The sequence below is a fragment of the Plectropomus leopardus genome, chromosome 11, assembly GCF_026936395.1.
Source record: "Plectropomus leopardus strain MGB_pleo_1.0 chromosome 11, ASM2693639v1, whole genome shotgun sequence".
Lineage (NCBI taxonomy): Eukaryota > Metazoa > Chordata > Actinopteri > Perciformes > Serranidae > Plectropomus > Plectropomus leopardus.
The window spans coordinates 11,921,848-11,946,516 of record NC_142186.1 but is presented as its reverse complement, the minus strand read 5'-3'; the positions used below and the strand labels follow the sequence as shown (position 1 = coordinate 11,946,516).

The window sequence follows — 24,669 nt, the reverse complement described above, 5'->3', positions numbered from 1 at the left end:
ATAATTGCATCAACCAATCTTGTGTGGAACAGATGTGACAGCACAATGTCACAACAAAGGCAGACTTGTGTTATTTGTCACGCCCCTGGTGTGTAAAGGAATTTACTCTTTTGGTACAGCTATCAACCACCAACCACAAAGCTCTTGTAAATGACTTAATGAATGAATTAATGCATAAATTTATATACAGATTACACAAGTCCCAGTAAGAGAGGCTCATTTGGAACAAAGGTGGAAGTTGAGCAGATTAATCTGACCGGTGCTCGAGCTTGAAGGAATGCTGTGAAACAGCCAGCAAGTGTCTTCTATTGGAGATAGAGCCTTGCGGGTGCTGCTGTCGCAGTGGCTGCTCTGCACAAGAGATAAGTCCAGGTCAGGAATGTCTGTGATCCTGGGCCAAGCAGGGGCGGATGGAGGAAGAGATAGAAGGATGTGAAGAGGCAGATAGTGATGGAGAGGAGAGAGGGATTGAATGACACAGAGGTAGAGGGTGAAATGGAGGGAAACAGGAAAGGAGTGATGAATGGATGAGAGCTGAGGGGGGAAAAGGGGAAAAGAGGGTGGGATGTAGGGATACAGGACACTAACAGAGGCAAAGAGGATGGAAAACAAAGAAGAGAACAGAATACAGATGGCAATGTAATCAGCAAAACGAGGAACAAACAATGGATGAAAAAAAATGGTACTGAGCACTCTGCAAGTATCTGAATACCTGTGTAATTTCTGTGAATGTGTCAGCATGTGGACAGCTTTTCCAAACACCAATATTTTCCCTCAGCAGGGTGAAGAACCCTGTCAGCTCACAGACAGCCTCCTCCCTCTAATGGCAAAGCAACCGTGACAATAGCCGTGACAGGGAGACGGGGGGTTTGTAATGTCTCTCTTAGTTCAGAGTATAGGATGCTATCAGCTGAATTTGCTATCAATGCACCATCAAATGGACTTGCGGGCTGTGTCTGATCTGATCCAATCCATCATGCAGAGAGAGGGATTTAGATAAAGCCTGACTGCTGAGGCTAGCATCTGCCTGGACTGAGAGTCTGTTTTGAAGCGTTTTGTGTTCATTTGTGTGCGTGGGTGCGATTTGGGACAATATTGTAGGGGTAACACTTCAGCCAGACTGGAGGACCATGTATGTTACTGTGAGCATGTGTTTCATCTGTAAAAGCATGAGGGTTTTTTTTTTAGGACAAGCCACCTTGTGCAAGTGTTTTACGGGAGAGGGAGGGAAGGAGAGAGTGAGTAGTGGGTGACGGGGGCAAGTTCAAGTTGTTTGCATGTGCTGACCGTTTACATCTTATTTGGACCATAAGGGCGAGTATCACCATGAGTGTGTGTCCATGTAACAGTTATGACCAAGGACACCATGACGGATAATACAAAATCCGAATAACCCAAGGGGATCAGCTGAGGTCAGTGGAGGTGATAGCACTGCAAAGCCAGCTTGGATTATCTTGACTGCTCCCATCAAATGTCACACAACCCTGCAAAGCAAGTCAAAATGTGAATTTCAAGCTTTTAAAAAGAAGATCTGCTGATGTTGAGAGCCCACTGAAGCTGTCATGAACACCATTTACCAAGAAAGTAAAAGTAGTTTGATTGGAAACGAATGCTGAGTGCACTGGTGTTCAGTAGGTTATCCCAGGCAAATGAAACATTATTTCTGGATATTGCTGGGAAATATTCTAAATGTTTCTTTTTTTGACAAATAAAATTCAGTTTACATTTATTGTATTGGGGAGGGGTAGAAATCTCTGAGACAAATGTCTCAAAACGTAATGACAATCAATGGACTGATACTAATGGCGGTAATTTAGAATTTAGATATTTTGTGGTAATTTAGGTAAACCAGCCCTTTAAAAACACCACGTGTAAAAGATGGAAAATGTAGTTTATCCAACCCACTGATGACAACCAGCGTAAAATGCAGTGAGAGAAGAATGGCTGTAAGTGCAAAGTCAGTGTGAAGTAATGAGAGGAGCAGCCTTATTCTGCTGCTGAGAGAGTAAATTAGCGCCTCACCAAGTCGAGCCGCCAAAAACGAAGTGTAAACACAGTCTTTTAGCTCTCAAGAGGCAAAAGATGATTACCTCACAATTATGAGACCACAGAGGAGAGAGAAGCCCCATTGCCTCAGTGACGGAAAGAGAGATTACAGGGTGGCGGCAGTACTAATGATGATGGGGAAGGGAAAAATACTGCAGTTCATCCCAGAGGATACACGGCAGAAATTTGTGGCACTTGGTTAAAGTATTGGCAATGCTCTTCAAATGAAAGATAAAGACGAAATGCCTCATTTGCTGCGTGTTGACTGCTGCTGAGTGAAACAATATTTTTTTTTTCCTCCTAGCACTGCGACATCGGCATCCAGAGACGCATTCAACAGGTTTCTATTTCAGCGAAGCAGAACCATGATGCACATTTCAGCTCTACATGTATGAGTTAACTTTGTTTTTTCTTTCTTCAGTCTAAACCACATATTTCTTTAGTCTTAAAAACTTTTCATACACTGATAACAGAAAGGTAAAGTAACTTAGAGTAAGGGGTAGAGTTGAGCCAAATACTTGGATGAAACGAGTAATTGGTACGGATAATGTACTTTTTACAAGCTCAAGTATTATCCTGATAAATGTGTATACATGGGCATGAGTACTCGAGTACTAGTTTGGATGTCAGTATTTGTTCAACGTATAGAGTACCTGCCGCTGCCCCTCCAACATGCCAACATGACTGCATCTGGTGAGAGTCGCCTGCGCACACACAGTGACAGGGTTAACTTTTAGCACATGGGGCTAACATTACCTAACAGTTATTAATGAGTTCAAGGATGGACTCAAGCCATTTCAGGGTCGGTGTGAGTTTGTTGCGACTGTTTCACAGCTCAGTGTTGGATGTTAGCTTCTGCTACTGTGTTAGCTGGTGCTAACCGGGCACACGTTAAACTGACCCGGAGGAGATTGACTCGCAGGTGGTTATTCAGTGCTGTATTTAAACTATGTAACGTCAACAGCAGCAATGGAAACTTTGCAGATTTTTCTCATGTAAACATTCAATTTATGGTTCACCAGGCTAATCACAGCCTTGTTGTTTAATGAATAAATTTCAAATTGCACTTGTTTTGTGTTGTTGGCCAATTTATATTCCTATTTTGACATTATTTTTATTTTTTATTTTTGTGAGTACTTGAGTACTTAATGATAATTTAATGCAAGTACTCGAATATGAAAGTTAATTAAAGAGCCCATCCCTCATCAATGGCCATATTCCATAATAGTTGTCTTACTTTTGATTAAAAAAAAAAAGATCTATAGCTTAATTCTGAGTCTTTCTGTAAATATTTTCTTATTTAAAATACATATGGCAAATTTCAATCAACCCATATCAGGCTTAAAATAAAAAAACCCATAACGGAGTACTTACTTATCCCTTGTAAGCAGATAGTACAAAATTATAGATAACTTCTATTGAGCAAAGCTTGGCAGACATTCAATTATTTTCTTCATAAAAATATGCAAAAGATTTAATGTGTCTGTTGTCTCACACAATGTAAAATAGGTGATGCCGTCAGCTTTAAAAAGCACTTGAGGTCAAAGGGAAGGCAGCTGGAGGACAAGACGGGTTGAGGGCTGTAATTACTGTTAGTCACTTAAAGCACCGCCATACCTTGTCACATTATTCACCTTTAAAGGACTTTCACAACATGCAACATTTTAGCTCCATGCAGACACTGATGAGTTAAAACTGCTTGTGTACTTGTGCCTCAACTATCGAAAAGGCTGCAAATGTCCTCAGAATTTAACTATTTTATTCATTAATTTTCTTCCTCATATACATACGGTAACCTATTCCTTCCACTCAGGTCATTTTAATCAAGCTACCAACATCTGGAAGTTTAAGGACACCACATCTGACACCAAAAGACACTCAGACCAATACAATTATGACTTTAAAGAGGGGTAGCCCACCAGGTGAATGGGAAAATGCTGGTGCACATCATCAAGAACCTAACAACCTAGGACAAGTTAAGCTGATCTCAGAGAGGAATGCAGACTGCACAACAGTACTCTCTGAGGCAGCTAAATTCCTCTGTATCCTTGCAGACACACGGGCCCAGAACAAAGCTTTACCATCTGTTAATGAATTCCACGGCCAGCAGTGCTTGCTGCTGCGGGCAGGTAATTAGTTTGAACAGCGGGAAAGATCAAAGACAACACTTCCTGTCTTGCCCTCTGGTCGTGACCTCACAAGGGGAAGTCACAGATTTCACCGGGTGAGAGAAGGAAACAAACTGTACAAAGCTTAGCCAACAGCCACAAAATCATGGTCCAACTCATTTTAGTTTGAATCACAGCAACTTACCCATTTGATAAGACAGAGAGCAGTTTACAGACAAAACACCTTTGAGCCTCTGTCAACATTTACTTGTTTGATGCCAATTCCACGTTTTTCCTCATTCTGCTACATTTCATTTTGACATAATTTGTTGGATTGAATGTTAATGTGATGCAAAAGGGTAATTTAATCTGTTAAAGATTGAGTCTAAATGGCCACTTAATCTGTTAAAAACTGCAACAAAGAACAGGTTGAATAAGGCCACTATTTCACAGATGAGTTAAGACTATCACATACTGTGGGTTATCATCATGTGTGCTGGAGCTTCCTTTCCTCTCACAGTGCCAGCTGAAGCCCTTATCTGATGAAGTCGAGTCCAACGAGGACAGTGAGAGATAGCGTATCTGTGTGTGTGTATGTGTGTGTGTGTGCCAGTTTTATCTGATGATCCAAGTCACTACCCAGCCAAGCCCCGAAACATGGTGGCTGGTAATATCTCAATGCTGCCAAGTGTGGTTACATGAGCTCAGCACAACATGGTCTATGACGGTGATCATGATGTTTTGCCAAAGCACATTTGAAGAAGATACAAGGACAGTCACATTCATGGGGCCCAACTCTTCAGGATAAGTAAGTTTCTCTGTCCAAATCAGAAATACTAATGCTGTGTCTTATTGTGCTGAAATCCCCTCCTCCACTCCGAAAATAATACATTAAATAAAAATAAAAAAAATTTGTGGAACGGAGTCAAGAGTCACAGACATTTAGAGACTATGTCGATGGGCTTGGCAGGTCTATTCTCCACATTGAGTGACGGATTAAAAGCCCATAGGATTTGGGTGGCCTTGATTTTAGTGCCGCTTAATTCTGCATGTAGCTCTCACATATTTCATTGTACATGAGGGATAATTGAGAAAGCCCCTGTCATGCCGCGCAAACAACTTATCCGAGTGTTTGGAAGGACTGTAGATGCGCCTCTTGCGTCACGCAAAAACACTGGCTTGCTGAATGATGAGTCACTTCCATAAAGTTACATCTTTGTCCCCAGATGCTCCATCAGTGGCACTTTAGATGGCTTTGATAGAGAAACTTATAAAATATTAATCTACTCTGTCATTTCTTTGCTTCTTTATCTCATTTTATGTAACTACAGGCCTTTTCAGATCTGGTGTGAATTCATACATAATCAGCCACTCAAATTATTCATATCATCAGATGGCACCAGAGCTTGAAGAAAACAGACAACACATCAATCCATCCATCTGATCCATCAAGTGGATCAGAAAGTAGGGCTATACCCAACTCAGAATCATGTCAGTCGAATCTGATTTGGCTGTTAAATATGAATATTCGACAATTCAGCGTTTTGTTTTGTTTTTATATATATAAAGTTTTGAAGTCCAAACTAGGTTCTGAACTAGGTTCAGTGTACAAGCTAACAGAGCTAATGACAAGTCTCAAATGCTGAGACTGAGTCATATTGAGTTGCTGTGAGCTGTAAATTTACAACTCATTAGCAGAAGAGAAGATACTGCAGAGTGTCTGCAGCATGCATGTGTTGCCTTCACCAAATGTACTGCATGACAGTCAAGAGCACTCACTCCACAGCAAAATCTGCAGACCAAAACATCTTCAGAAGCACACTGCATGTAGTACACTGACTAGCAAACAATAACAACAACAACAACAACAACTGCTTGTCTTGAAGCAATCTTAGTCAACTGAGGGGTGTCCGACTTATGATTTGAATCCCCGACTTTCAGGGGACAGCCCCATCAGAGAGCATTTTTTTCTTAGTACAACAGCAGCTTTAACACTTTAGCAAACATGCTGAAAAAAAAAGCTGCCTGAGGTCTGGAAAACCATCTCCAATCAAGCCAAGTATAAACCCCCCATAAAAATTGATTTAAGATCAATTCTCTGTTCCTACCCTTCATGAGGGTCACCCTGTTCATCTCTGTCACCATAATTTACTGTTTCTGTTTACCATTTATGTTTCACTTTAGCCAAACCCTAACACCCTTACATCCAAGTCTGTTTGGCAGCACCCTCTTCTTTCTGCCTCACTGTTTCATCTGATCTAACTTTATCACATATGTCAAGGAGCAGGGAAATGGTGATGTGTGCCTCCACATGATGACAGAAAAGCTTTTCCTGGAATTGACCACACACGCATGGCACGTGGACGTCCCTTATTCCACTCTCCTGGCATTCCATTTGGAATACATCACCTGCACATGTCCGCCAAGGACAATACATACATCATCCTGTCAGGACATCGGAGAGACGGGGGGAGCATAGCAAGCAAATGGTCCTGCCCTCTGTCCTGAACAACTAGCCTCCAAAGAGAGTGAGAGTGCGGCTAAAACCCATTTAAGCAAAGAAAGCATATTTAAATTTGAATAAGGAAAAGAGTGTGAAAGAGTAACAACCAATAATGCAACAAGTTGTCAGATTCTTCTTAAATGAGGCTGCACCAGGTTACACCAAGTCATGGCCAAGAGCTGAAGTGCAGGTAGCTCGCTACCTAACAGATACCGGTAGTAATTAATGAGTGATGAGATGTGAGCATTGATGGTAATACACTCTGTTCACCCTCAACCTCCCTCTATATAAATCTTGGCAGTGAAAAATGAGACGGCAATCAATAGAGAGGGGGGAGAACTGCATGCCTCTGGGAAACTGTTCACTTTCCCCAGTTTTTAGGATTAAGTAGAGGTATGTGCATGTGTACTTCCACACAGCACAGAAACACACTGAATAAGATAATCAGTAAGTGCATTTCACTTGACATATGTCTGTAAATTATCATACAAACAAAACAAACAGATGTGTGAGCAAATTTATACAGCATGCTGACAATGATACAAGTCCCTTGGCTACAAATTAAAACTGATTAACACTTCTAATCAAATCTATTTTTTTCACTAAGTATTGGCAGTTGCAATGGTTTAGATAACATTCATTCATCTGCAGCATCTTGTCTTTACTAAAGCCCCTTTCCAGCAGAAAAATCCCACTAGCACCGGCTAACACCTGGTTTTTAAATTTAACAGGAAAGGTTACAATGGGCATTTACTCCTGGGTTAAATGACTGCAGTAGTCACATGTATTCATTGTCTCCAGCTCTGATCAGCTTCCATTAGCAATGATAAAAATACAACATCCCTGGGAACGGCCTAACTTTAGCCCCTTTGCTGGTACAACGCACAGGCCACCAGAAAATAAAATCCATCTCTAACCATTCAGCACTTGAAAGTTGTTCCAAAAATCAGTACCAAATTTGAAAGAGAGACTGAATAAGAGATATTGGAAACACGTAGCCACCGTAACATTTTCACTTGCCTCCATGTAGCTTTTACAAACCTGTTTTCCAGCATATTCACACCAGTAAAAAAAACAACCCACAAACACACAAAAAAGGCATACTCATCTGCTGCAGAGCCATGTACACAACTCTGGTATTCCAGCAATGGGAAAGGAGTCAATCGCCTAATTAAGCAAGTTTTACCATGTTTAAAAAACATTGTGCACACATGTTAATTATGGTGGAAAAAGGGTATGAAAGTACAGTTGAAAGTGACAGGACAGAAGGAGATGGCATTGTGCCAGCTGGACTCAAACCAATGATGTTGTGGGTAAATAGGATGGCCTTTAAATCAATAGGTCAAGTGCTTGTGTTTTTATGCAGAAGTCAGAGTCAGCTTACTCATTTTTGCATGACATGACCCTGTTATGAAGAATAACAATGCTGGCCATGTGACAGCCTGACTGCTCAGTTATCTGCTTTCCTGCACTGGATTCCATAGTTATCACTTACCATGAGCTCTCTAAATATGAGCAGTTTGTAATCCTCCGGCTCTATAGGAAGCTGTGCAGCGTTCATCCAGTTTAGCTCTTTACCCACTCAACACAAAGCTATGGACCATTAGACTTACAGGGCAAATAAATCTCCTAAGTATTCATTCACCAGAAGCTGCACTGTGCACATTTTCTGGTTGATGTAATTTATGAAGTTTGCTATAATGAAAGAACCTTTCAAATGTCCAGCTCTCATGAAAAATTCACACACAAAGAAGCTATTCACCAAGAAGAAACAAAAAAAACTATGGTGGAAAATTATCATGACGTAAAGTAGATTAAGCTCAGTGCATCATACTGACATACATTTCCTGTTCTGTTGTCTATCATCATTATGAAAGATGAACATCAGCAGACAAAGATACGAAAGGTGTTCCCGATCACAGTATTCAGAGGAGCTCATCTCAACTCATTGTTGTCAGTGGCTGGTTGTGCTAGCATTTTCCTCTGTAGGATTCAACCTGTTTACAGCCTTAGAGATAAGTTAAACTGACAACATAATGTATTGGAGATACACATATAGAGCAAACTGTAGCTCAACAGCCAATAGGTGCCTGTATGTAGCTGTATGTAGCTAATTGTCTTCATTATAAAGATGAATGTAAGACAGAACATTAAATTAAGAGGTGGAAGTGAGTGACAGTAAGCACCAGCAGAGAGATCAAGACCAAGCTGAGAGACTAATGCAACTTCATGGAACAGAAAACAGCATGAGGGATCTGAGTCTACTCAGCAAAAACAGTTGCTGCTGGGCCCTCTTGTATACAGAATCACAGTGTTCGTATCTACAGGACTCTTCAATTGCTCCACGACCTGCACTTTCATACAGAAACTGGCCAAACACAGCACATCTGAAACAATATTTAAAACACTAACCATTTCAAAATGATTTTGTGGTCATGTAAGTGTAGTTTCTAGGGCTGTGTCAATAGAGAATAAACATATAATCTGTACGGAGAGGTTTTGTGGTTTACCAGCCTCCTTCACGGCTTGCTGTATCATTCAGCTCTTTCCAGCAGGGCCAACTGTCAATGGTTCACTGGCATAGCTGAGTTAAAAAATATGGTAACTTGGGCAGCCTTCCAGTAAAAGGGAACTTCTCATAGAGTGAAGTTAAAGAATTATCTACTGCAGCGTACATTTGCGATAAAGTCAGCCAAGCCACTGCATAATTGAAACACAGACTAAATGGGGTGAACACAATTCCCCCCTGGCGATCACTTAAGTATTTCTTATTCTGAATAAACTGTAAACAATCTGACCATCTCAATACAGAAAGCAACAGCATATAGACCCAGACACACTTAACCCAAACCAAAGAACAAGGCGACAAAGGCTGACTGTTGCGTCACTTCATGTCGTCTATGCCAGTCAAAAAGTTGCACTTGAATTCGTGCAATGACTACAGCCAACGACCTATCGGCGCACGTTCTGCACCTGCATGGGAGGAAGTACATTTTCATAGCAGTAGATGGTGTAGTCTGCATTTATCTGTCAAAAGAGGAATCTGAAAGACCGACAGACCTACACTGATTGAACATGTTAAACCGGCCGAAAAACAGCTGACATGAGCTACCTAAAGCCAACGATGTGGGACACACCACAAAAAAACTAGGCCAACAGATATTGACAGACGGCTGACCATCAGCTTGGTGTGTCAGGGCCCGAAGACTAATGATCTACCATTTTTTCCAAATGACACCTCCATTTAAGACTAGAGGAAACACACCATCATAATGAGAATACTGCATCTCCTTTGGCAGCTGTATTACAAAGAAGCTCAGAGGTCGACTAAACTACCTGAAAGGATATTTTGTAAACCAAGCAGATGGAAATCGACACATGAATGAAAAAACTAAATATCCCAAAGAAAAAGCTAAACCTATTTTTCAATCTAGCCAGGGGCAGCAAAGGGCCATGACACACCAAGTCAACTGTTGCACCACAGACCTTTCCTTATGTGACTGTGGCCAAACATGGCCTGCAGTTTTTGAGAAGTGTACAGTGAGGAAAAATGAATCAGCAGCTAAGGCAGTCGATAAGAGAGCTTTAGTCAACCAGACATTTCACCTCTTTAGAGTGATTTTATTTTATGTTTTGCCTTGCCTTTGCTTTTCTTTACCAAGCAAATGACAGTAAGCTAAAAAACCCAGTGCAGGAGACACCTCTCTCAAACAGTGCCAATTGTAACCTTGTTAAATAACATGAGCATAAAGCAAGACCATTTAAAAATCAGACTGTAGTGGCTAAAAAATGCTTGGTTGGTGTAAAGTTTTTTACGTCTGTGACATTTTCTGGAATACAAATACAGATTTCACCCTTATTATTCTCTCTAATACATGCACAGAACACACGCATGCAGGTCTCATCTGACCATTGGCTTTTTTTATTTGCATTATGTTTAGGTGCAACTTTTGGCTGGAGGCAATCTGAACAAAAAAGGAAGGGATACTAGGAAATTTAAAAAAAAAGTTAGTCTACAAAGTAAATAGTATAGACTGTGTGAAATAAGGCATTTAAAGTTAATGTGCAGGAACTCAGATCGACCATCCTCCCCCAACGATTATCGTTTTCCCCAAGCTCTGTAAAGCCTGCATCAAGTTGGCTAGCAGCCCTCTTGCCAGGGGCTTTGGCCAATACTGAGGATTAAAACCCTGCAAGTCTATAAATACACCTAGCAGACCAACGTCAGCACCCAGCCAGCTATTGCACTCACCTCTCACTGCTGGATGGCTGGCATGGGTTTTTCCTCTTTTCTGCTTCACTCTTGCTTTTACTTTCTCTCACCGTCTTTGACTGTCTCAGACTCTCACTGTTTTCTCTTTGTGTTCCTATTTTTCCCTCTAACTCCTTCCCTCAGTTTGTCTCCCACTTTTCTGTGTGTCTCCTGCTCTCTTCATCTCTCACTCTATCCATCTTGGACTCTCTCGCTTGGCAGGGCCTCCTAATTGGAAACAAGCTGTGAGAGGGCTTTCAGTTTGAGGTTAAAATTGCATCTGACCTGCCTCCTGCTGTATCTTTTCTTCTCTTCTTTGGCTGTATTATAGGCTTGTACATAGTGGCTGACGAGTGCAGATGTCTGAAGGACAAAGTGTGGTGGAGAGGGAAGCGAAAAGTTGACTCTACCCACTGGCTGGAAACAGCAGGGCCGTGAGAGATAAACAAGCAAAACGGAGAAATGCTGTAGTTTACTTTCAACTGACACAAGCGTGTGAAACATAACTTGACATTTTTAATCCTCTTACAACATGCCCCATCAATACAGACATTCCAAGAAGGATATGTGAATATGAACCAGGAGGTAGCTAAGAGACATCAATGCATATACTTGATACAAACTTACAAGCACAAATGTGGTATCTTTTTATGATGCAAGAATACAATCTATGACTCTTCCCCCTTGTATGTAACTAACAGGTATAAGTGGGAGTCTATAAATGTGTACAAGCAATATTCATCACTGCAGTAAAGCTGGGCATACACTCTATGATTTGAGCGCTTAAAAAAAAAGTTTAAATTAAACTCCTTCTGTACAGGTGAATGGTTTGCAATGTAAAGTCAAAGCTCACAGTTTATGTGCTCATACTCTATGGTCCAATAGCCAAGCCACATCCTGAGTGCTCACATTGTATGTTTAAAATAGAAAATAAAACCGCCTGTCAGTCCATGCAGACTATTCTAGATTTGGACAAACAGACAAGAAAGATTTGTTTGATAGCTCAGAGGCAGGGAGAAGTTGTTTGCTAGCCGAGTTCTGTAACATTACACTACAACAGTTCACAATAGTGCACTACTGCAAGCGTTTCTCTTGTTTAGATCTGTCATAAGAGGAGGAGAAGGAAACGACAAAGAGGCACATACGTTGCTCACAGCTCGACCAACCTGACCTCCATATTGTCTGTCCACATGACGTGTCCTGTCGCCATAGCACTTTAAGACACTCTGTTTGGCACTTCATGCAGGCAAACTGAGAAAAAAGGCACTCACCCTGGGGAATCGAATTGTGGCTCTGCCTAAACTGTGCAGCCTAACAAAGGCCAACTGAAGTTCTAATATGTCAGAAAACCATTTGAACGTCCAACAGCCAGCTAGGGGCAGGTGATTGAGCCATGACTTGTTTCACTCCTCCCTGTGCGCTGCACAGCAAACAAGGGTCCAACAAAGCTGAAACTTGGTCTGACTCTAAAATGAATCCTGAGACTCAAATAAAATTGTCAACACTGGGCTCAAATCATACAGTATATGCTCAGATTAAAGGAGTACAATAAGCCTAAAAAACATCCTTTACTGTTGAGACCTAAAGTAACTACAGGAGGCCAATTTCCATCACTATTAGGAGGAATTAAATAAGCCACAAGCATATAATAAGTAACAACATTTATTATGTTATCATAATTGTTAAGAAACCATGAAATCTCAAGACAGGAGAACAGACTTTGTAAATAATATGCACTAAGAAAACTACCCAAAAATTGCTACCAAAACAATACACTCAGACAATGTGCCATGTAATGCAGTGTCCGGATGTAACAGATTTTTTCCTTCAAACGGGCCACACAGTGATTCAAAAACCCATATACATTCCACACCAACATCTGGAGAATGAAGTCTGAACTATTACACAAAAATGACATGGCCATTACATGGTAATTATGGTGAGAGGCTGCATTCAGTCTGTCACAACTTCCTTGTTGTCAGTGGGAGAGGATAAGAGGGATTTGTTGCACAAAGAGCCACAGCCAGGCACAGAAACCATTACTTCCACCCAGTTAGACCACAGACTGTACTGTCTGACCCATAGGGCTGTATAACAGGACAGTGCAACTCACTCAGAATTAGAGTTTTCCAATACCGACACTGTCTAAAATGTGGGATAGGGTATCAACGAGTATGCAAATCTTTCCGCTGATCTAATACAACATAATTTGATAACAGGCTTTAAAGTAGTTTCACACCAGGATAAAACAGCAGTTTTCCCCCAAATCAGTTCTTCTTTGCTACTGTAAATCAGTAGCTTTCACAGCAAGTTGCACTGTGCAGCCACTGACAACTACTGTTTTAGAGAGGTGAAGAACTGATGTTAGTAAATAGTGGAATAATTATCAGTTAGCAAAGTGGCAGCAAAAATAGAAGAAAGGCATTCATTCTCTATGTATTTTTTCGTGTTTTACAAAGGCTTTAACCGCCGTCATGCCATAAAACAACAACAGTAATTATGATTTCACATCTATACAGGGTTAGTGGTCTACAGCTATTAATTTATTTCTTTTTTATACAATGGTTTTGGATAGCTACTCAGTATCAGCCTGTATGCAATTTCAGGTATCAAAATCAGTATTGGGAAGTGAAAAATGTTACTGGAATATTGGGTCATTTTTTGATCTCTGTTTTGTGTAAGAGAGATAATAATGTGTGGAATAAGCATCAATGTAAAACGCCTATAGCTGTTAAAATATTTGACATGTTTACAAACCGGCTGATGTCTTAACCAGAGTCTCAGTCTGTCTGTCTAACAAACAGCTGCTTAATTGGGGAGATATTTTAAGAGCTCAGCCCAGTAAGTATTTTCCCAATTTGCAGCATGCTTCAACCAGTTTACTCCAAATAGTGTGTTGTTTACAGCACAGCACAAGCCAAAGACACTTTTCATGCAGAAAGTTGAAAGTCAACCCAAAAACAAATATTGATCTCCTTGGTAACTGGCTTCCTTGACTACTGTCCCACCCACATCTTTGGCCCCTCTGAGTCTCACCCCCTTCCTTGAAAAGCCCTGTACAGCTGGGTGCCAGGCCAGGGATATAGTGCAGGTCTGGGTATGATTACCGACTGAAAATAATTTGGCATTTGGGGACTGATGAATCAGTCCTGTCAGACGTAATGTTTAACATTTGGATTTCCCCCTTAAAAAAGGCAAAACCCCACCCAAGTGGACTCCAAATGAACTCAATAAAAGCCTCACTGTAATGATAAGATTTCCATGGTCCACTGTGCTGGTGAACAGAGCCAAGAAAGCAATTCATCAATACAGCCCAATCCTGAAAGAGAGTCTGGAATATTATTTATGCACAAATGCAACCAAACCGCAGTGTCATCCACATTCTCTGTAATTATCTAAACTAATTATATTGGATATTATGGGAGCCACCACACCTGCAGCATTCCTATATTACCCTCCAAAAAAGAAAAAAAACATCTGAAGGGATACAATATGGTGCTATCAAAACTGTACATAAACAGTCATGCCAAGTGATCTGTGAAAATACTGAATTTGATACATAAGGTTTTGTTTTAATAAAAAGCATAAATTTCAGTCTGTCACAACCTTTAAAAACAACAAAAGGTATGAAACCACTGTCCACTGAAGGTAAAAATGTGAGAGTAGGCTCTTGCACGCACGCACACACACTCATATTAAAAAGACAGTAAACTACAACAGAGGAGTCCCAATAGCCTCAAACTGTGTTCTGTAAAAATCACTGTACACTGCAAGATACTTTTACCAGATCCGGTCCAAACAAACTTCTCATAAAAAATGTATAATATCTGGCTCAGAGATGCACTTTTCTCTTTGCCTTCTTTATGTAGCTACACAGCCCACAGAAAATTTGTCTGTTATGAAAACTTTGAAATTTAAATGCTGACTTTGTAGAAAGCATCTGCTCCGCTTTATTCTCTCTGTACACAACTTTATTTGTGTTTGACTGACAACCTGTGATGAACAGACCAGACCTGTTGGTGCACATGTTGTGAAGGAGGTATACAAGTTTTCTATTTGAAACTGTAACGTATGCTCCTCATCACTTAAGTGCAAGAACTTTTTGTAAGCTTATTAGCCTAATTGGCATACAGACTTTGTTTAATTTTAGGGCTCTACCAGCAGAAGGAGAAGGTAAGGGATCCGTAAATTAATTTTATTCAATTTAACATGAATTCTGCAGTGGACTGAGGATCAAGCCAAAGCCTGTTGACTGATAGCAATGTGGCTTACTGAGGATGTACTGACGGAGAACCACCAAACATACTGTAGCCATGCAATGGAGCTAAGCCGGGAGGGCTAGAGAGATACCCAAAGCCTGTTTCTCCCCCGATGCTACTTAATGACAGGAGGATTAATTTTTTCCTTTGGGTTATGGCTCTGATGCCACCCATCTCACTGTGTGAAATCACTCTCTGGCAGCACTTGGCAGCAAGCAGCGAGCTGGCAGAAAGAGTCCGAGAGCGAAAGAGAGAGGGATAGAGAGAGAGAGAGAAAGAGAAAAAGAGGGAGAGAGAAGGGGATAGAGAAAGAGAGAGAGGGGGGAAAGAGAGAGAGAGAGAGAGAGAGAGAGAGAGAGAGAGAGAGAGAGCGAGAGAGAGCAGATAGCTTATGTCTAAGAGTGATGCGGAGAATGTTATTCTGTTCTGCTGAGCCAACGAATGTACCTCATAAGCTGATACCTACAGAGGCAGACACAAAGACGAGAATCCTCTGAGGATCAGTGCTAAGTAAACACATCATGATATGAAAACACATCAGAAGCAGTTCATGATTTGGGGACAGAAAGAAAACACCTCATTCTGACTGTAATCCACATTGCAGCCAGGTTTCATAGCAGACCCCTTAGCACACATCAAAATTGTCCGTTATCAAAACTAAACAACTAACAACAACTTGGTATAGAGTTGACATGGGGGTCAATCACAACAGGCCCCAAACAACGCAGGGGTCACGCAGGACACGAGTTGGGGCCAGGGCATTCCTGGCTGATGCAGTTGGGTTTGTCTGGGAAATGACTGAGCAAACAGGGGCCAGAGTGGCTTCCCCTTACTGGCACCAGCGCATTGTCCCAACTAATCCACTCCAAAGAGCCACAGTCAAACACCCAGCGCCATACAGTCACCAGTAACAACACAGCACAGTCTGTGGGGACACGAAATGAATCCCACTGGCCAAAGCAGGGAGACAGACGCCAGTTTGCTCATCAGATTTGGGCACAAAAAAACAGTACGGCTTTACTGTAGGACTGGGTGATGATCACAGAGCAACTTTTTGAGGCAATGGAGCTGTGCAATATTGCCTTCTGCAGGAATGAGGACAAGTTACAGGGGCTGTATTCCTGAGCATTATATAACTCTTGAGCTCATTAGAATTGTAGCAAATTCGACCATGTACTTGACTGGTAGCTGAGTGTGTGCATTTCTGTATTGACAATTTCTGTCAAAGAGGATCAGGACTCATAATACAGTGACAGGCAGAAAGGTGGAAATGCCGAGAGCAAGAGAAACAGATTTATCCACTGCTGAATAGCAGGCTGTAGACAGATGGAGACATCAATAGAATTGCATTATTGCAGTGGCTCCTGTGGTTGACATTAAAGCAAATCTACTTATCTGTGCCTTGTGATGAGTAATTTGGTAAATAAAGTCATATGATATGAGGACTATTTTAAAGCAACAAATGACTGTTGTCCACCAAAGCAGCGTTTCTATTGCTGTGGAGTAAATCAGATGTGCAGAATGATGAGAAATTAAATCAGGAAAATGTGAAATCTAGACGGCTCTCAGACAAAGTAGCATTTAGAAATACTCCAATAATATTGCCTCATCTCTGGGTAGTATAATGACAAATAGGGATGCACAATATGGGATTTTTAGCCAATAGCTGATATGCCTACATATAACAACTCATTTGGCCGATAACAAATAACGATATCGATATATCCACTTTTTTCGACCTAATTTCAGCCATCATCAAGTCTCTTCTGGTGTGGAATTAACATCATTTTAGGCATGCATACTCCTATTATGATGGCCCACCAGCAGATAAAGACATGAAATACAATACTTTTCAGTGTTTGGATTACTCATTGTGCAAAATGAGAAAAAGCATGTTGGCCGACTGTGATAGTTCATTTTACAGCCAATATCAGCCAATACCGATGACATGCCCATATTATTGTGCATCCCTAATCACAAATAATTTGCATGACATCCCAGACCTAAAGCTTGTGCCTAAAGTTATACAGCACTGCACAAAAACAGGAAAGCAAAATTTCAACAGCATGGCAACAGTACTTGATCTAAAAACTGAGAAATAGCTCTTGTGTTTGTAGGAACTAGAACTTGATCAGACCCATGCCAATTTAATATACTAATATGCAAGTTGACTATAGTCTCTAAAACACCATATCCTGAGGTTTCAACAGAGGGTCCGCAACCCCTAGCATGTCCTCAGAATTACTGAGTTACTATTATTCGATAATTTTGTTAAGTTTTTTAAATTTAAGTTTGTTTTCAAAAATAAAAAACTGTATGAAAATACACATTAACATGAATCCAACATATAAGCAAAGATAAATCAACCTATTTATAAAAATTTTTTTTAAAAAAATACACGTAATCTACAGTAAACAACATTAATGACAGGCCAATTGTTACCCATCAACCCTTGTACAATCATTTGAGCTATGGCATGCTAAATCACTATGTGGCACTAATCGATAACAGAGAAGTGAAATAGTTAGCTAACATTTACAGGGCTAATGCTACTGCTGAATTGGCAGCTAAAGGCAAGCGCAAACAAGAAAAGACCCTAAAACATTCAGAGAAATAAATACGATAATTGTAGTAGGGGGGGCCTGCTCCATCTCTCTTTCAGCTAAGGCGTCCTTCGCATGAAAAATGTTGAATACCCCTGCACTAAATTATATCATGTAGGGCTGCAACATTATAAGGTTTTCACAGTATTAACCATCTCAGAAAAAATGTAGTTTCACTGTAACTTGGTATTACAAAATTATTATTATTATTATTATTATTATTATTATTATTATTATTATTATTATTATTATGTATCAGAATGACCCTTAAATGAGTAAAAACAGAAGGGTTAGTTTTGCTTGCACAAATGTTTTATCATAATTAAGACTAGAAGCCACTGTTTATGGAAGTATGAGAGTCTCCCTTTAGAAACAAAATAAAATAATGGTGAGATTTTATGTCCAGTTTTTGTTTCAATATCGTAGATATGCAAATGTACACAGTATGATAATCGTCAACTTTCATATCACTGTATACCTTAAAACCAGTTTATCACTGCAACCCTAATTTCATGTGAAATGAAATGGACACATTGATTGACAACTGTCACAGAATCCATGTTAAAAAACAAAAATTCACTTAACACTTACCTCGTCATTATCAGGAGTAGCTTTGTGTGTATGTGTTGAAGAAGTAAAACATATTGTAAGATATTGGCAATACATTAGGAAAAGATGAAAAGACAGAATGGGAGAAAAGAACAGACCCATACAGCAGCTGTATGGTGTGAAGTGAAAGGGACTGAGACACTTTCAGTGAAGTTAACAACTGTTTGGCACTTACTTGTCATACTCTGCATTGTCTTTATCACAGCGTGCATCTTTGTGCTTCTGCCAGTCCTTCCCATGTTTACAGGTGGTGAGGAGGACCACATCCTCTGAGTTATGAACATGATATAAAGCATTCCTAGTGTCTGAACCTATTCCCGTAAGGTACCTCTTCCCCTTAAAAACAAGCATATACTTCCTATATGGGGGGATGGTGTTATGTTTCAGGTAGCCCCTTTCCCCTCCTGTCCTGGGGTGGTCTTTCGAGAAAAGAGGAATCGAAACGTCAAACTTGGGCCTAAAATTCTCAGTGCTGATGCTGGCCTTGGCCAACATGGCAAGGCCGATATCAAAACCAAGGTCTTCTGTGTAGTCAGGCCAGGTGCCGGAGTATAAGTTAAAGATTATGTGGTTTTTGCCCCCATTCCACAGATGAAGGCTTTGGACCTTTGCTTTCAAGTTGTGCACATACTGGGGTGAAAGCTGGTCCCTGTCCAGTGTGTCCAGACTCAGGACAAACAGGCATGCCTGTCCTGGGTCAGGTGTGTAGAACATGGATCCTTCAATGGAGGACAAAATGTTCTGATAACTCTCTGACATCTTCTCCCCTTTCTGCTGGGGGTAGACGTAAACTTTAAATCCATTCCTCTTACACAAGGAGAAATCAAAACAGGAGTCCATCCTGCAGCGTTTTCCATTGTAAACGCCTGAGTTGGCGTCCCTCTTCTGTCTTGGAGATATGTGTTCATTGTGATCATCGCTCTGGGCTTGCTCCCAAGGGCTGAAAGGCTGCAGGGACCCCGGGAAGCGACGCCACCGCGCCCCGGGATGATAACCGGTGAGGCTGCGGTCATCGCGCCGGCTGGGACCCCGTCTGGACAGCGGGACTTGTATCCCCCCAAAACAAAACAACAGAATGAGACACGCGCCGGCGGAGAACAGAGTTAAGTACCGTTTTTTGGCCTGCATGTGTCCTACGATCTGTGATAAGATGTCCGGCGATAAATCCAAGAAGTCCCCAAGTTTTGGCTTCACCACCTCCTGCGGGAACGCTCCGCCATCTTCCCCCGGGCTGCAAGGGCTGTGCGCTCAAGTCTCCCACCTTCTGCTTCAGATGCCTTTCACAAGTCCGGGAACTGATCCAAAGCATGTGGGCGATTTATAATGTTCATCCACCTCGCCCCCTCGTCAACAGTTGTATCGACTAACTGACACCAGTTTCTCCTGTAAAACAGTGAGCCGATCCACTTAAAAATGGGGATCTAACGTTCAAGTAGCACCCCTTTGTGTAACATTACCTATTGCTCATTTTCACCACAAAGTGCTCATGTTTAGCTAACTAGAATCAAACGGTTGCTAATAACAACATTGCACGAATTGAGTGCAAACTTGAGTAACGTTAAAGCAGCGGTGTGTGCCAGACTTGTTGCCTGGACAGTTAACTATTGTCCCTTCTGGAAATTAGCAACCAAGCGGGGACTGGAGCCCTTAACATTCAACATACCCAGCTTGAGACGTTGCCACGGGTCTTTCACTTAACGTAACGAAAGACAGCAGTATCATTATAGCCGTTTGTTAAATCTATACAGCCAAGTTTTCCATCCAATTTAGCTAGCTAGCAGGCTAATAGACTGGCTAGTTTCTGAAAACATTCACAGTTAGCTTGTTAGCTAAGCGGCGGCATCAAAGTAGCTTTAACGCTGGTTGGAAGTAAAGACAGCCAGGCAGTCTGCCTTCTTCCCCTAAAAACAACGTCTCTTCATTCGTGCACAACTTGTCCTTCGCTGTTCCCACGAAGCCGACAAGCTAATTTATCCGTAAATTTCTCCAGTCGCGTGAAGAGTTCAAGCGGTGGCTCACACTCACACAAAAACAAGAGGTGCCGTGGAGACTGCAAGGCAAGCAGAGCAGGACGGCGGTCCCACCACAGCGACTGCTGCTGATGATGTGACGTTCTTCCACGGCGCACGGTGCGTTACTATTGGTTTGCGTCACATCTGAGGCGGGCGGGGCTTCCAGTGCACCCATTCACATCCAGAGAGAAGACAGCCGCACGGTGAAGGCAGAGAGAACAAGCGCTGCACTGATTTAACACAGGGAATTATGAGCTGAGATTTGTGGTTTGCCTATTGAACGATGTCAGGCCATAAAGGCAATTTAGAGGTATTCTTGAGTGCAGATTTTTTTTGACCACCCATGATAGGCTTTTATTTTTGTATATTATAAGTATAAATACAGATAAATAGATAGATACTTTATTATTTCTTTACAGGAAATTACATTTTGTTACGGAACATATAAGCACATCTGTAATTATCCAAAGGAAAAAAATCCTCAAAATAAATAATAAATACTAAAAAAAATACTCACTCCAAAAAAATATCTAATAATAATAAATACTATGTAGTGTATAAGTGTGCAAAAGTGCAGTAGATGAAAACAACGGTTATTTAAGAGCATTAAAGAGTCTAATGGCAGCAGACAGGAAGAGTAGAACAGAGTAAAGTAAAATTCAAGAGAATCTCACCTCAGTGTCCATTTAATAGCTGCCCTGGAGCTTTTACACAAGTTTGCCCTGTTGTCATGAATGTTGTAGAATTTCAAGGGTTTTTTTGTTTGTTTGTTTTAGTACCTCTGCTCTTTAGGATTTTTCATGCATGTTGGCTTTTAAATTGGCTGTAATAGGCTGGTTAACTATAGTTTCCAAGGTCAAGAATGAACTAAAAAAAAGCCCATTTGTCATCCAACATTATTTCAGTGTAAATTTAATTGGTCTTTGACTATTATGTCTATGGTCTATGGCTATACCCTAAATCCAAACAATCATATCATTCCTGTTTGCCTTTGTAGGGCAAGGACAATTTATTTATAAAGCACATTTCATACCCAAAGGCAACCCAAGGTGCTTTACAGATCAGTCAAGTCGAGTCAAAGTTCATCATTGCCTAATCACAAAGCATACTTCAAAGAGCTATACAATAGCAATTTAAATTCATTTTCAATCTCAATTTTATTTATAAAGCCCAAAATCATAAATCAAAATTTGCCTAAGAGAGTTTTACAGCACACCACATCCCTCTCTCCTTGGGCCCTCACAGGGGATAAGGAACCCCCTCTCCCAAACAAAACCAAACCTTTAACAGGTGGTAGAAATGGTAGAAACCTCAGGAGGAGCAACTGAGGAGGGATCCCTTTTCTAGAGAGGATGGATATGCAATAGATGTCAGGCGTACCTAACAGATCAACATAATAAAATGACAATTATTATTTGGACAATCCTGTTCTTCATCAGCATGTATTTGTCCTGCTAAAGTGCCTTTGAGCAAACCCTTGGATTCCTGAGTCATACCAAAGCTGCTCTGTAGCTGAGCATGACCTTTGACCCTTCTGTTGGGAGGTTTACACGACAAGATAAATCAATAATTTCAACCTAAATAGAAAATAATAGAAAACAAGAGACTAGAATAGAGTTTGCCCTGAGAGGAATTGCACCAGTGAGTGAGGACCAGCAGGACAATAGCACTCCAGTGCATTAGCCAGGTCTTTTCTGGCATGTAGTAAGCCATGATGTGTTTTCACAGCTGCTGGGGTCTGAAAGACTAGAAGTGATTTTGCAGAAGCGGGGAAAGAGCAAGGAGGAATGTGAAGCTGCGTTCCTCAGGAGCTGTGGACCAGCTATCTGCACTGCCTCAGTTCCCCATGGACCACTGATCAAAGACAGGGAGGGATATGATGGCCACCTCCTCATTCTCTACCTCCTCCCTTTCTCTTTGTCTTTCCTCTGTCTGTCTCACTCACCCCACTCCTGCCTTGTCCCTCTCTTACTCTCTATCATCCCCTCTGCTGCTCTCTGGCATTCTTTCCATCCCTCCTCTCTTTCATCCCTTTAACTAATTTACGAGGGGGGTGCCGCTGGTGACTGATGTGAATAGATGGATGTTTCTCAGCTTTTGCCACTACAGTGATCAGATGCGCCTTGCTTATATGTCACTGGATTTTAACTCAAGCTCTTTAAAGTGGTCTATCCATGTGTGATTGTGACAGTTGCTCACTTGACAGTCTGAAATTTATTTTTGCACCTCCAGCAGGCTTATTTGGATGCCTCACTTCAAAACCAACGTGATGACAGTGTAAGGACAAATCAACAAAAATGTAGACAATTGGATTCAAAGGGGGGAAAAATGATAAAAACATCTGTGAGGTTCTGCTTTTGTCTAGCTATTATCTGCAGCTTAATGAGACTGTGGAGATGCTGTCTCCCTGCTGTTGCATTGTGTTTGCTGAGCTGAGCACTGGCCAGATTTAGAGCGGCAGGGTGACTGAGCCAGAGCAGCACTCCCACTGTGTAATACACGCAACCATGCCAATATCTAATTTGGATGCACCCAGGTCAGCATAGTTTTCCCAGCCAGCCAGCGAGTCAGCCAGCCAAACAACTAAACAGCCAAACAGAGATTTATTATTTCCTTCTGAGTACAGTTTGAGGTCATTACTTTTTCTTAATAACTGCAAGATTTGCTGTAAAAAAAAAAAAAAAATCCATTCACATATTTACATAAAAATATGATTTTGTGGCCTTAGCGATTAGAACACATGCATGACTATACACATGCAGTAAAACGTGTATCTGTGAATGCTATGCATGTGTGTGGCTCTTTCATGTCAAGCACAGCCTTGGATGTGGTAATTTAAAGTCCCCCCCTGACTGAGACTGACAGCCTTGGTGCTGAAATGCACAAATCACATCTGAGTGTATCAGGACTAACAGTGAAATGAAGGGTTCATGTGACAAATGGAAGTGTCAGTGTCTCAATGTGGAGAGGCCCAGTAGGAAAACCCTCAAGGATTTACATGGAGGGCTTTTAAAAATAATGTATATCTGGCAGCTTTTTTCTCTGGTGGGAACAAGCTGTGTAGATGGATATTTTTTTGTCAGGTCACTGTGCAGTAGGTCCCAATTTTATAGCTGACAAAAATGTACTTATTCGCTTTCTTGCTGAAACTGAGACAAGAGGATTGATACCACTCTCATTTCTGAGCATTAAATATGAAGCCGCAGCAGCCAGTTAGCTTAGCGGAGCCAATTAGTTTAGTTCTGGACACAACCACTCATACCTTGTTTTAACACACACACACACAAATATGTCCCAACAACAATTCGATAAAATATGCCTTAGACTGATTTCAAAGACAGTGAAAAGAGTAGGTAGTCTACTGATTGCTGCCCATCACCAATGTCAGGGGAGATTAACCAAATTAATAAATTTCACCCTATAATCTGAACATTGTGTTGATTATTATAGGACATACTCATGGATCAGAAAGTAAAATCTGTCAGTGCAGAATTTAGTTAGAACAGTATGGCTCCAAATTCATCTTTACCAAATGTACATTCCAAGATCAAACATATATCTCTCACTCACTGAGATCAAATATAGTGCTAAAACTCTGGCTGAAACCTCAACTGTTAAATAATCATTTGCCCAATATAAACAAGAATGCAGCTCGCCCACTGACACAGAACAGGCAAGAGCCCACAAGCACGACTCTTGAACAATCACGGTGAGTATCAAAGTCCAAAAAAATGATTCCAATAAACAGGCAGGGTCAAAATCAGAAGTTTACTCAGAGAAGGCAAACTTATCCAACAGGGATCAGGCAGGGGATCAGAGTCCAGGAAACATGCTCAGAAAGGCAGAATCAGGAATTCGGTATGAATGCTGGAGAGCTTAATGTCATGTAAAAGACAATCTGGCAACTGACTTATGAAAGTGTGCAGATATATTTACTACTGAGGGAATAAGGGAAATGGGAGCTAGGAGGAGGAGCAGATCATGTGGTGAAACTGGCGGGAAAGGGGTAATCAGACATTTAGTGACAGAAAACCAGCCAGAATACTGAATGACTACTGGAGGATTCCTGACAATGCTGAGGGCACTTCAAGGTTATACTGAAGTGCAGTGGTACATTAAACTAAACGCTAATGCCAGCATTTTGCATTATGCTTGCAATTGCAATGCTAACATGCTGGAGTTTAGCAGGTATGTTGTGTATGATGTTTACCATCTTCATTTAGCATGTTAGCATGCTAACATTTGCTAATTTGCATTAAACAAAAAGTACAGCTGAG

At 41.1% G+C, this 24,669-nt stretch overlaps 1 protein-coding gene across 1 annotated transcript in view; it reads right to left on the bottom strand.

Moving 5' to 3' along the window:
- LOC121945585 (exostosin-1a-like) overlaps window positions 1-20,485 on the bottom strand; it is a 50,663-nt gene extending 30,178 nt beyond the window's left edge. The window contains exon 1 of the mRNA XM_042489831.2: window positions 18,556-20,485. Coding sequence (XP_042345765.1) covers window positions 18,556-19,508 — 953 coding nt within the window. The 5' untranslated portion in view covers window positions 19,509-20,485. The remainder of the gene's footprint in view (window positions 1-18,555) is intronic.
- Between the last annotated feature and the right edge of the window lie 4,184 nt (window positions 20,486-24,669).